Source organism: Apostichopus japonicus, chromosome 7, assembly GCF_037975245.1.
Source record: "Apostichopus japonicus isolate 1M-3 chromosome 7, ASM3797524v1, whole genome shotgun sequence".
NCBI lineage: Eukaryota > Metazoa > Echinodermata > Holothuroidea > Aspidochirotida > Stichopodidae > Apostichopus > Apostichopus japonicus.
The window spans coordinates 3032404-3045661 of NC_092567.1; the positions used below are offsets into that span (position 1 = coordinate 3032404).

At 38.4% G+C, this 13258-nt stretch overlaps 2 protein-coding genes across 5 annotated transcripts in view; one reads left to right on the forward strand and one right to left on the reverse strand.

The window, feature by feature from the left end:
* LOC139969995 (uncharacterized) overlaps positions 1-13258 on the forward strand; it is a 958452-nt gene that overhangs the window by 739104 nt on the left and 206090 nt on the right. The gene's annotated exons all lie outside the window — the stretch shown is intronic.
* The window catches only part of LOC139969972 (uncharacterized), a 290887-nt gene that overhangs the window by 54914 nt on the left and 222715 nt on the right, over positions 1-13258 (reverse strand). Inside the window, exon 7 of one of the 3 annotated variants that reach the window (XM_071975457.1) lies at positions 1101-1309. The exons of the other annotated variants lie outside the window; for them this stretch is intronic. Coding sequence (XP_071831558.1) covers positions 1101-1309 — 209 coding nt within the window. The remainder of the gene's footprint in view (positions 1-1100; positions 1310-13258) is intronic. 3 annotated transcript variants of the gene reach the window in all.

Consider the following 13258-nt stretch of genomic DNA (forward strand, 5'->3'; position numbering starts at 1 on the left):
ACTACTCAGTAGCTTTTGTCTTTTCTTTTGAGATTTGGGTGATATTAAAATATTAAACAGTTTTTGTTTAAAGTTATGAATTATACAAAACTGAAAGCTCTCGGTTAAATTTTTCATTATTGTTGATAATTATGTTAAAATATAAGCATGAATATTAATTTAGCTTATTTTGTATAACATTGTATTTCAAACTATAGAGAAGAAATTGACATAGTTTTAAATGGATTAAATTTGAACCTCTGGAAGCTATAAGATACAAATTTGCCTTTAATTATATTTATTGCAATAATTATTTTTTTTTTTAAACTTCATAGTTAACTCAATTTCAATTATTTATTTCCTTCTAGTTAACCTTTATTTTGTTTCAATTTGTTAACTTATTTTGCGTAACTGTTTTTTAAATTTCGACAACTAAAACTGTTTTATTGGTTGCTTCATTTGTATACATTTCAGTTTTGCTAGAGTGTCATAATCTGATCACAATTATGAGGAGTTTATAACAACAAAGTTATAAGTTATTGCTATTTTCATTGCCATCATTTACTACTTTAATATTAATAACGATTTTCAATCTCTTTAGTTTCTTATATTAATTGTACATAATTGAGAATCAACTATTTTGGAGGTCTCAGTCAAAAGTAACAGTTATTCCTTATAAAACTTTACTTTAGAATATTAATTTTACTCGCTAGAATTAGTAAAATCCAATTTCCTTGTCTATATATCTCTTATTTTATCCTAATAAACATTCCTGTCATTATAAAACCTAATACTTAATTAAATTGTTAAACTAAACAAAGAACATTTTGAACAACCACCACCGACCCATCCACCCCTCTCTTAACAGCACCCTCTTAAAATATTCCCTAATAATCCATTATATTTTGTTTTATTTATCATACCATTCTACATAACACCTTCCACGATGACCTAATTATTGAAATAAATTCAACTAAACTAATTGAATTCAATCCTTGACATTAAAATACAGCAGACTTTACATTATCTTTTGTTAGTTTAATATTGATAACTTTTATTAATTAAATTAATTCTCTGTTTAACTGTTATGATGATTCTAACATCTACACCGGAATACTTACTGCAGCTCCTTCAAGCTTGTACACTGTGAGGAGTAAGACAAGATGGCCGCCAACTCTTCATTAGTTAGTCTCCTGTTTCTGTCCCAGATCCACAGCCACTGGAGAGAACTCAGGATAGAGAGAGAGAGACCAGACTCAAGGATAAGGTTCAGACCAGACTCATCAACTCTAGGAGAGCAGTACTGTAGCCACACACAGGAGATAGGAATCTAGAATGAAAGAATAGAGTAACTGATAATAGAGTAGATAGAGATAAATAGATTGGATTTGGTTAGGTTTAGAATAATTATAATAAAATAAAAATAACGAAAAAAAGATAAAGGAAAATAAAGCGATAAACTAAGACATTTAGGTCGTGTTTATTTGTAAGACGGAATCAGTTATTAGAACGGAAATAAGGGGCTGATTTTATGGGGACACAAATATAAACAGGAATAATTACATTAGATTAGAGAAAATACAGTGGTAATGTAGGATTAAAGGGTTAGTTTGATTGTTTTACAATTAAATTATTCATTAAAGTTTTTATAGCTAGTAAGGTTTAATAAAATAAGAATGCGAGGCTACATATTTTTATTTATTAGTTAATAGGAAACAAATCTCAATGACGGGTTGAGAAATTTATAAGAAATGGGTCAATAATAATTGAGATTATCTATCTTTTGAAGAAAAATATTGATCAAATTTATTTGTATTTTTATTTAGAACTTTCAGAAGGAAAATGTAATTTAATGTTATAGGAATCATGAAAAGGAAACTTCTACTCTAACTAATACCAGGTTTTTTATAAAGTATAAGGAGAGTTTGAAGAATTATATTTAAATCAATAGGTTGTTTCTTATAATTAAAATGCAGTTTAGAGAAGCAGATGTACGGTAGATCAAATTCAAGTTTCCAGAGAGAAGGTTGACGAGGCTTAAACTCAAAATTTAATTTACAAATTATTTCATTATTGATCCAAATCCGACTATTCTGCTTGAATTATAATTATTTCTAATTAATATGATTTGTTTAAAGATGATGTCCATCTGTGTTTAATTAGTTAATTATCAAATTCATTCCTAAGTTACAGTTTGAGTGTGACATAACTTCTAGTAGATTTTTTCGAAATGTAACATTTTTCTTTCTTTGTGTTTGTAGATATTCCTAAATTGGGTATTGCTTATGATTTTAACTTTCTAAACTTTATCGTTTCTTCCAATTAAATAGTACCATCCGCTAATTATATATATTTTTTTACAAATAATATTGTTATCTGTAAACACTTCATATCCTTGAGGGTTTAATTATACTAATTAATTATTACTTTTAAGTTTAATCGGGTTGATTGGGTCTTCATTGAAATATCTTCTGTTACATGGAGTTCATCGGGTGTGAACAGTTAGCGGAACATTTAACGTTTGAGCTACGGCTCTGGCGAACTTCTGCTATTGAGAGTTGCAGCAGGGTAAAATAGGTGGCGCACTTTCAATTCAAAACCATTTTACTTTTTAAACATCATGTGGCCATAAGTCTGTTGGCTTGGAAATGACGTACAGTTTTTATAATTATGTGGGCAAAATTAAGACAAACCAGCTGTCAGTAGAACACCACGATCTAGTTGCTCCTGGAAAAACATGGACGAAAGATTCCTTTTAATAACTATGTATTGCATTTGATTATTATTAGACTTAATAGGAAAACTGTTTTATAGAGGCTCAAAGCTCTGGGCCCTATACAGTATTTAACAAAGGTATATTTCATATAAAGTGTCAGGTATATTGGCAGGAGTATGGTCATTCAACTAATCAGTTATTAAATAACATTATTTCAGTTAGCCTGCTCGGTAAAAAAGCTGCAGGTTTCTCACACAAGTGGCTCAAATGTCCGACCTGGTAGATTTAATAAGTTAGGTGATTAAAATGATAATTTTGGAATGTTATAGATTGACTTGTATTAATGCGTATAAGGCTATGTTATGTACGATTAAAATCGAGTTGAACCATTTTCTGTGATTTAAATTTTTTTGAGGAATAACAAAGTTTCTAGAGTTTGTCTATTGATACATTTTGTTAGCTAGAATGAAGTAAATGTTAGGCATCAGTACACGTAGAATGTTAATCGCTGGTTTCATTCTTCGCTTAATTTAAGATCCCTAAAGAAAACTCAGTGTCTCGATTGTATTTTATTCAATTCCTTTATAGTTAAGATATGCTTTAACTTGGACTTTTCTGATATTCAGTCAGCAACTAGGCTAAGATCTCTATTATTTATGAGTTAGATTTGCTAAGCATGTCCTCTCGCTAAAAGTAGATAATTATAGTTTTTCGAAGGTGATGAGTGAGTTTTCTAACATAGCCTAACTTTATTACTACTAGTCTAGCTTATAGCCTAACTAAGTTTGGCCTGGCCGCTTTCCCCCTCTAGCCTATGCCTCTATACCATACCGTCAAATTATCTCACTTATCAATGAACGCTGTCTTAGCTATTAACAGTGGTTCCTCTCCATTAAATAATCCATCTTATTAACCAACAAGTCAATGGTAACAAACAACTCCCAGTCTCCCACGAATATAATACGTACTCTGGAGCTCCACTAATGTAACACTAAAACATTCGTCGTCAGTGATATAGATACTAGATGTGAACAGGTATTCAATAGCATATACAGGTGTTTTCCAACTGTTCGCGGGTGATGTTTGAAATTTGTAACAGACATTTTGGCGCCAATAGAAGTAAATATACGAGAGATGTAACGTTATACATACCCGGTGAAAACAGACAGTTTGAAAACTGACGTCGATTGGGTATGTAGTAAGGAAGGGGTCGAGGAAGTAAATAATACAACACAACCTATATCAATTAGATCAAGCTATCATTGACATTTCTACCTAAGCGGTAGGGTGTTAGTTCCCGTGCACCCCCTCCCCCTCCCCCACCACCGGTTAAAATTTGGGCAAATAGCATTTCATGTACACATTCCCCCACCCTATTATCTGCTAGTGGATGCATAAACAAGCAATAAACACAAAAGTTTGAATACCGTCTGTTTCAAATGATTTAAAGAGTACATGTTTAATGAATAATAAAACCTACATGGAATAACATAAATTGAACAGCCTTGCTCCGTCCTACACATCTTGCAGACACATCGTGCAGACAAAACGTGTCTGTGTCAAGTTACATTTTTGTTTTTACATATATTGACTAAATCATCATGAAATTATCGGAATAAATGTAACTCAGGCGCGTATCCAGGATTTTCAAACCCGGGGGCGCGAATTACTATCTAAGCGGAGCGCCGCCATCGGTTGGCGCGCAGGGTACAAGAAAATTTCTTGTTTTGAAACCCCCCAGATCACCGGAAACGGCACTTCTCGGGCTTGAAATGACCAACCAGATGTACACCTTTTGCCTGAGAACCAAGTATTTCCTAATAGTTTTTTTTTTTCCATCCATAACCTTTTAGAAGATTGTCAACCCGGCACACATCATGTTCGACCTGATCGCATCTCCTGTGGGTCTTTGCTTTGTAGGTGATTCTACGTCCCGGCCCACAATACCCGTCAGCCCCAGTTTTCAAGGTTTTAAGCCCCATATTTGTTCAGAATTTGAAAATTCACATTTCTCGTGAATAAACTCACTTCAAAACATAGCCATAATGTTGTACAAAATTTCATCTATGGACAACCAATATAGAAAAAACTTCCTTCAACCCCTAACAGACCGGTCAAAATTGCACGAGTAGAGGGAAGTGTGATGTAGAATGTTGGTCAGAAATTTTCGAAAATTCCGACACAGTTAATTTATTGATGTACAAATATTGCAACCTGTTATAACGGCTATTATAAAACTTGGTTGAAGGAAATGAAAAAATAGCAGATATTTCCGAAACCGAACACTACACACATAGGCGTAGGAGGCGCGGCGGCAGTGGCGGAGCTAGGGGTATTGGTCAGGAGTGGCGAGAATGGTCTGAAGGGGCGCTTTCGACACTATCTAAGCGGAGCGCCACCACTGGTTGGCGCGTACAGACAATTTTGAGTAAAGATACTCCCTAGATCGCCGGAAATGACCCTTTCCGGGTCTGGCTAATTTGCAGATAAACGAAGAATAAGGTGTCATCGCCAAATTACACCAACAAAATGTGAGAAATGTCAATAAGTAGATGAGAGCGCAATAAAAAAGTCAAAAATCACGAATAAGTAAAAAGTGGTAAAGAGCTGAAAAAGGCGCCAGCAGTCCATTTGAGTCCGTCAGGGGGGGGGGGCATCCGCCCCCCTGACCATATGGACGCTCCGCCTCTGCGCGGCGGGGGTGCAGGCCCTAATTCGCCATTACTAATGTAAAAGAGAGTTTTGACATAATTGGACCTCCATGCTTTTTATACATCTACATGAGACATGTCGTTGTTTACATTAGCATCCCGCGGTATACTGCGCAATTTGAACGGACCGTACGGTACATGATGGCATGCGATGTAATAACCGATACTTGCTTATATGATATTGACAAGAACACGTTGAACGCGCGCTTCGCGCGCGAAAATTTTTGGTTATTTTTTCAGGCAAGTCGGACAGTTTTGAGGCTTTTCATCCTGGAACGCCATTTTCATGCTCACTGATATGATGTTATATCTGCTGTTTGCGTTACAAATTCGAACAGGCGCGTAGCGAGGAATTTGCCAAGGGAGAGGCGAAACCTGTAGGCAAATTATCTAAGCGTAGCGCCACCATAGGTTGGCGCGAAGCGTACAAGCAAATTTTGGCCGAAAATGTCTCCCAGATCGCTGGAAATGACACTTCCCAGGCCTTGTTAGTTGCCTCTAAGCACTTTCTATTTTGAAATTACTTAGCGATATCATTTAAAAAAATGCTGAATGGGGGGGGGGGCGGGCGGTCGCCCCCATCCCAAATGGGTCATGTTCCCCGACGACACGGTCGAGTTCGAGACCAGCCACAGTTGGTTTCATAGCACAATTCTACACACGCGTTATGATAGACCATATATAGTATATATATAGATCATTAGTGAGAGAGGAAAATGGAAACGTCAAAAAATGGAGTTGTCGGTGTGAGGGGTAGGGTGAGTCACACTTTTACGAAATCATTGATCCGTCACTGGCTACTCTTCAGCGCTGTAATGATGTCACTGTTCTTCTTTCTCTTCCCGGTGTCTTCGCGTTTTGCTTTTACTCCCTCTTTTTCTCCTTTTTCTCTCTTTCTTCTTTTTCTTTTCACTTCCTTCCTCTCCTCCTCCTCTTTTTTCCCCTCTTTTTTCCCCTCTTTTTTCCTTTTTTCTTCTCTTTTTTTCTCTTCTCTTTTTCTTACCCGGGTGGCGCGCGCCCCCAACGCCCCCCCCCCCCCTGGATACGCACCTGTAACTACACGACTTTTTTCATCCCTCCCCACCCAACCACCTTTGTAATTAATTCCATTCCATGTCAATGCTGGATTATTTAGCTAAATCTTTGCACCAGCAAAGAGAGTTTAAGGCAATCAAACAATGTTTTGTCTTTCACGTACCTCGTAATTGCTCAAATCAAAATACTATGTCGACATTTAACCAATAATTGTAATAGTCAATTCATGTAGCCCCCCCCCCCCCTTTTTCTCCCGTTTTACTTATTACCATCCTCATCAAGAAAAGTTTATTTTTTGAGAAAAAATAGTTGAAATTTGCATAAGAAAGAAATCTTGATTTCGAGAAATGCAATGGCAATTTCGAGAGAAACGTACAAGTTTGAGATAAAACGCTAATATTTTTAGTTGAGAAGTCAACATTTCAATAGTTTAAATTTAAAACAAAAAGAAATCGACATTTTACACGAAGGGAATTAAAGAGGTCGAAATCAATCGAAGAGGTTCTAAATTTTAGAAAAAGGAGTTTAATGTTGAGAATTTCGGTTATATTACAGATTGCAATTTTAAGACAAATTTGATTTTCAAGAAAAGGGTTTCAATTTTGAAAAAGGGTTGAAATTCCCAGAAATATTCAAAACTTTCGGGATAAAATAATTAAAATTTTGATATGGAAATTTTGAAATTTTTCAGTGTTCCATGTGGGTCACAATAATGACAAAATGTGTATTGTTTACTTAATTGGGATGCCCCCCGACCCCCTCCCCAACCAATTCATTTTTTGCTCCCTTCCTACGCCAATCAAGTGATTTGTCACATGTCTACATAGATATGGGGAAGGGTGTAGAACATAAAGGAGGAAGTACATCTTGTGGCTAATTTGTGTATATTTCTGATTAAGTGCATGAGCGGTAAGTTTGCCTCTCCAATCCTGAAAACGGATCGACTCTCCTGTATGGTTTAGAACCCAGTAACGTGGGTTCACATTCCAAAATTCTCCCGATCAATTTAGGAAGGGGAACGAACATTTATGGTCAGACTATATGTGGATCCGAAAGTTTTGATGTTGTTGCTGTGGAGTAGTCGTTGAATGCAATTCCATGTACGGGGTTGTGGGAGTCCTCCGACTGAAACAATTCTGGGGCGTAGTTAGACTATAATTTTTGTCTAAACTTAAATTAAGGTTGTGCTAAAAAATACTAGTGTGAAGTTTAAGAACTGAACTGACCGATGTTAAAATCACTATTGTATAATTGCATTAAAAAAAAATCAGAAAATGCAGTCTTGCTCGCGTCCAGTTATTCTGTAAATAGCCGTTGGGTGGACATGTTGCCAAACCAGTATATTATTCCTATATACAATAATGCCTTACAAAGAGGTACACATTATTGCATGTTACCTTCATGTAGCCATGTAACTGATTTTAATGGCAGATGCATAGGTTATCTACTACTTGAAATCGGTTTGCAGGACTAGGAGAATGGGACCCCTTCTCAACCCCATTTTAATATAGGATTTCAAGGGGGGGGGGAGCAAATCCCAACTGACTTAGGTAGGTCCTACACTATTATGGAAAGGCTAGAGAATTTAAAAATGGCGGAGGTGTGGTCGTTGGCTTGTTGAAGGCAAATCTCAGTAGCCCCGTCTCCTGAATTCTTTTTGAAAATTGATGTTAACTGGTGCACCCTGAGGCATAATTAGACCACCAATTAGGTCTTAAATTGGCTCCATACACCATGCAGTTTTACCTATGAACAATGTTTTTGTAAAGTCGTAAGGGGGGGGGGGGGAGGGGTGTACACTCGTAGCAGTGGCCTTCTTCTCAGCTGAATGTAACATTGTCCCCCTCCCACCCCTCCCCGACTTTTATCCAAGTGTATAATTTAGAAATTTTCTGATTAATGTTGAAATACCAAAATACTTTCATCTCGTCATTTCAAAAGTCTTTAGAAATGATAAAATATTGACTTCTTTGTGAGCTCGTAGTAAACAATATCCTGAAAAGTGCCAAACATGTCTAATTTTCATGCTGTCTTGGTGACACTTGTAGTGACGAAATACTATCACGATAGATTTCGCTAGGCGATAGTACGCGTTTTTCTTTGGAACTTACACTAGCCCCTTATCTTTGCTTTACTGGAATGGTCAAGACCATCAAAATATTTTCATTATTTGCATATTGCGTTTTTATTATATATTTAGTGCCGGACCCCTTTTATATTTGGACTTCGGAAGATCTGTTGTGAACAGTCAAGATGCCGTCCAAATTGTAATTTGGTGAGTTGCAGTGTAATAACTAAGTATTGTTTTGTCTTTTCCATAAGACTTATACGCTACGACCCATAACACGTATACACTTCAAGCGGCTATAGAAGATTCTATGAACGCAAAATTACCAGAAAATTATCGAGGTGCAAAATGATGAATTGACATTTCGCAGCATAATGTTGAAGACCTCACTCCTAGATACAAGGAATTTGCCATTTTGTTGTAAATTGCTATCAGTGGCGTAGCCAGGATTTTTTTCAGTGGGGGGGGGGCGCTGGGGGGCTTGAACATTTTCTGGGGGGCTTGACCATTTTTTTGTTACTATCTAAGCGGAGCGCCACCATGAGTTGGCGCGCAGCGTACCGTAAATTTTTAGCTAAAAGGGCCTCCCAGATCGTTGGAAATGACACTTCCCAGGCCTTCTTAGGTGCTCTAAAGTTTTCTCAACATCCTTTATTTTGAGATCCCATGTTATGATATGGTCATCAAAGAGTTTAGTGAAATAGAAAAAAAAAAAAAACAATCTGGTAAGTTACTTTGAAATATCATGACAAATCTTTTGTGAGTTTGACACCGGCATTGACAGTTTTCGACAAATCTGAAAATTGCGTGTGGAAAATAAAGAAAGATTGACTGGGCTTTCAGCCAAGTAACATACTGAAATGACCGAACTAGATTGCGTCTAAAATATTATTTTGGTGATAGACTGATTGGCCGGCAGTGGCGGAGCTAGGGGTATTGGTCGGGGGGGGGGGGCGAGAATGGCCTATAGGGGGGCTTTCGACACTATCTAAGCGGAGCGCCACCACAGGTTGGCGCGGAGCGTACAGATTTTTTTTGAGTAAAGATTTTCCCTAGATTGCCGGAAATGACTCTTTCCGGGCCTTGCTAATTGGAGGTAAACGAAGAATAAATATGTGTCATCGACATTTGTGACAAGTGGAAGTTTATATGGGTGTTGAAAGTACATGCGCTTCATCACAATCCCCGTGGTATCTTTGTGAGTGCTCATGTTTTCGAAAAAAATAGATCGAAAACCCCGTACAGTTCTTGGAAAGAGTTTCGTACAACAGAATTAAGTGCCGATAAATTAAATACCGCCGTACGTTAGAGCATTTTGTCAGTAAACTACACCAACAAAATGTGACAAATGTCAATAGGTAGATGAGAGTGAAATGAAAAAGTCAATAATCGCGAAGTAAAACATGCTTAAAAAGCTGAAAAGGGCGCCAGCAGTCCATTCGAGTCCGTCGGGGGGGGGGGGGGTAGTTCTCAATGATAGTGTTGCCTCCTTTCTTGAAAATTTGGTTGTTAGTGGTTTTAAGAGCATCAGGGTACGTCCCAGAAGTGAAAACCAGATTGAAAATGTAACAGGGTATTGAGGCAATGACGCGAGCAATGATGTGAGAAACATGTGTATGATGTCAGCATTTTTTACCTATTAACATCTTCTTTGGCATTCAAGTACCTGGAGACCACCTTTCTATAAGGTATAGTATTGCTCACTAGCTTGTTTGATCAGTTAATACGCACTGGTTACAAGATAATGATAGGCTGTTTGTATTAGTATTTATTTGCATGTTAGGGATTATGGATATTTAAAAAAAAGAGTGACAAAGGCAAAGTTTGCCCGAACAGTCGAACACACAGATTCAGTAGTAAACATCAGGCGCGGCGGAACGGAAAAATTATTGGGGGGGCTAATGTGTGGAGACTATCTAAGCGGAGCGCCACCATCGGTTGGCGAGGAGCGTACAAGAAAATATTGGGTTTTTTCAAACCCCCAGATGGCCGGAAACGGCACTTCCCGAGTGTTTAATGCTGCGAATACCTAGCCCTAAAATATGGGTCTCAAGCCTGCAATTTCTCAGATTGCACCTAAAAGTCTGTAAAAACATTGTAATTTGTATGTTCGATGGTGTTTTAAGAGAGTAGCTATTCCTCGTAGTGTACTCGCAAAGACGTTTTTGAGTGTAGTAAGGGCAGTGGCGGAGCTAGGGGTATTGGACGGGGGGGGGGCAAGAATGGTCTGTAGGGGCGCTTTCGACACTATCTAAGCGGAGCGCCACCACAAGTTGGCGCGGAGCGTACAGACAATTTTTGAGAAAAGATACTCCCTAGATTGCAGGAAATGACCCTTTCCGGGCCTTGCTAATTTGCAGATTAACGGAGAATAAAAAGGTGTCGTCGCCATTTTGTCGAAAAATTACACCAACAGAATATGACAAATGTCAATAGGTATATGAGAGCGCAATAAAATAGTCAATAATCGCGAATAAGTAAAAAGTAGTGAAAAGCTGAAAAGGGCACCAGCAGTCCATTTGAGTCCGTCAGGGGGGGGGGGGGGGCATCCGCCCCCTGACTGTATATATGGACGCTCCGCTACTAAGTAAGGGGATGTTGGAGAACTGGCTGAAATGAGGCAAGTCATTGGCCTAAGACGAAGTTGTGTTACGCTTACCGGTACTCACACTCACTGCTTCCACTTTTCACGGGGCGTGAAGACGCGGTTGGGGTGACAATGTGGTCTATAGCCAGGGGACGGGCCGAGGGTCCCCCAGCAATTACTAAAATATTACACCTATATATAAAGTATACGTGTGCATCGGACAGATCGACAAGTATGCATTGAAAAATGGGCAGATGCACGTTTCGGAGCCTTGGTAAATATTGGGGGGGGGGGGGCTTATCATGCATTTGCCCCCTCAACCTTTTTCATTGGGGGGCTGAGCCCCCCCAAGCCCCCCCCCCCCCCCGGTTCCGCCGCCACTGGTAAACATTATGTGTTCTGTAGTCTTGTAGAGCAAGAATTATATTATTCGACGGTCGTTAACATGCGTTTTCAGTACAGTGCGACTACTGTAGACTTCTCGGCCTATGAGCTATGTCACGTCAGGTTTTCAGCAACTATAGCCTACTGCCGGTCCGCGGTCGAAGGGTCGTTCATGAGTGGTCATCATGGAGATTCGAGACCATTCAGACCAATGATATATTTTTTTTCGCACATGTAATTTTTTTTCGACACCCAAAATCCCAGTGGGGGGGGGACGACTGGGGGGCGACGAGCTTTCATGGGGGGCTGTCGCCCCCACGCCCCCCGTAGCTACGCCACTGATTGCTATTATTTGAATTGGAAGATTGATCATTTATCTGAAAAAGAGGGGTATTTCCCTCGTGGCCAATGAAACGACTTGAACAAGTCTCATCTTCAATATCTAAACAAACCAACGACACAGTGTAAAGCAGCGTTTGAAGAACGGTTGTATGGTTGTACAACTTGTACTTCTCTGTTTGTTTAACGTGATTCCCTGAAGCTACAGTACTGGCTTACTAATATGAAGATATTGCAATATATTCCAGATGGTGATACTGACAGAAACAGACTAAGTATATTGCAATTGTCAAAGAAGAAATGTATGTCGTGTTTTCCTTTCATATTGTTAGGCTATGTACCTACAAGGACAGGGACATCATAACGTTGAAGTTATGGCTTAGGTCTTCTTTAGTCATATAAGAAAAGTGCAGACTAACGATGGCCTAGTCCAATGGCTTTAATGACAACATTCAAAAGTTCGCAATGCCAGCATAAAGCGTGTCCTAGGATCAGCACAATGTAGGACTAGCTGAAATATGGTGATGCTAGCCTGTTAGTTGGTTACAAGTTGAAGGAGAGGGTTTCCTCCTTCAGAATACTGATCACATTAGTTTATTGAGGAAGTGTTCTACATTTGCAAGATCATCCAACTACTGTATCTGAAAGGTTTTATTCAACAAAGTGGCTAAATATTCTTACGACTAGTTGTAACAATAATACCCTTTTGCGCATGCACAGTTGCTATTTTTACGACTAGGAGTACTTTTTTTACGACCAGGAGAAACAATAATTTCCGGTTAGGGTTAGGTTTAGGGTAAGGGTTGGATTGAGTGTTAGAGTTAGGGTTAGGGTTACCCCTACTATATGCGCAGTTGCTTTATTTACTTTTAATTCGCATGAATTCGCCGATGTCGTAAGAATAGTTTATAAATAATTGTTACGACTAGTCGTAAGAATAGCCACGGCCTTTATTCAAACTATGTAGTCATAAAAACCTACTCTTAAAGTACTCTGGAGTTGTTTCCTCTCCTGGTATATTGTAGATTTAAGTACTAACCTGCCAGTGAGTAAAGGTCAAATGAAGTGCAAGGTTTTCCAGAGATTGAGATTCAATATCCCATATCATATACAAACATTTTTGTAGTTTGTCACCCATAATACTGCAGTGCTTTAGACTTCCCTTGCTGGTCAAAGACAACCCATTATTGGAACATATCCAGAATTTCCAGGGTTTGTGCTGGTAATGCTCAGTTCCTATTGACGTATCTTTAGCTTCAATATCACAAATCAATTATGCACTTTTACATAATTTACTTACTAAAGGTGTAGGGGTCTTTTACAACTAACATGTAAAGTTGATTGCTCACAAAGACTGCTGTAGTGTCACGTTGCTATCTGAATGGAAAAGTTCCTAAGAACTTTCAAAAAGCTTCAGAAACCAAACACTAATCACTAAC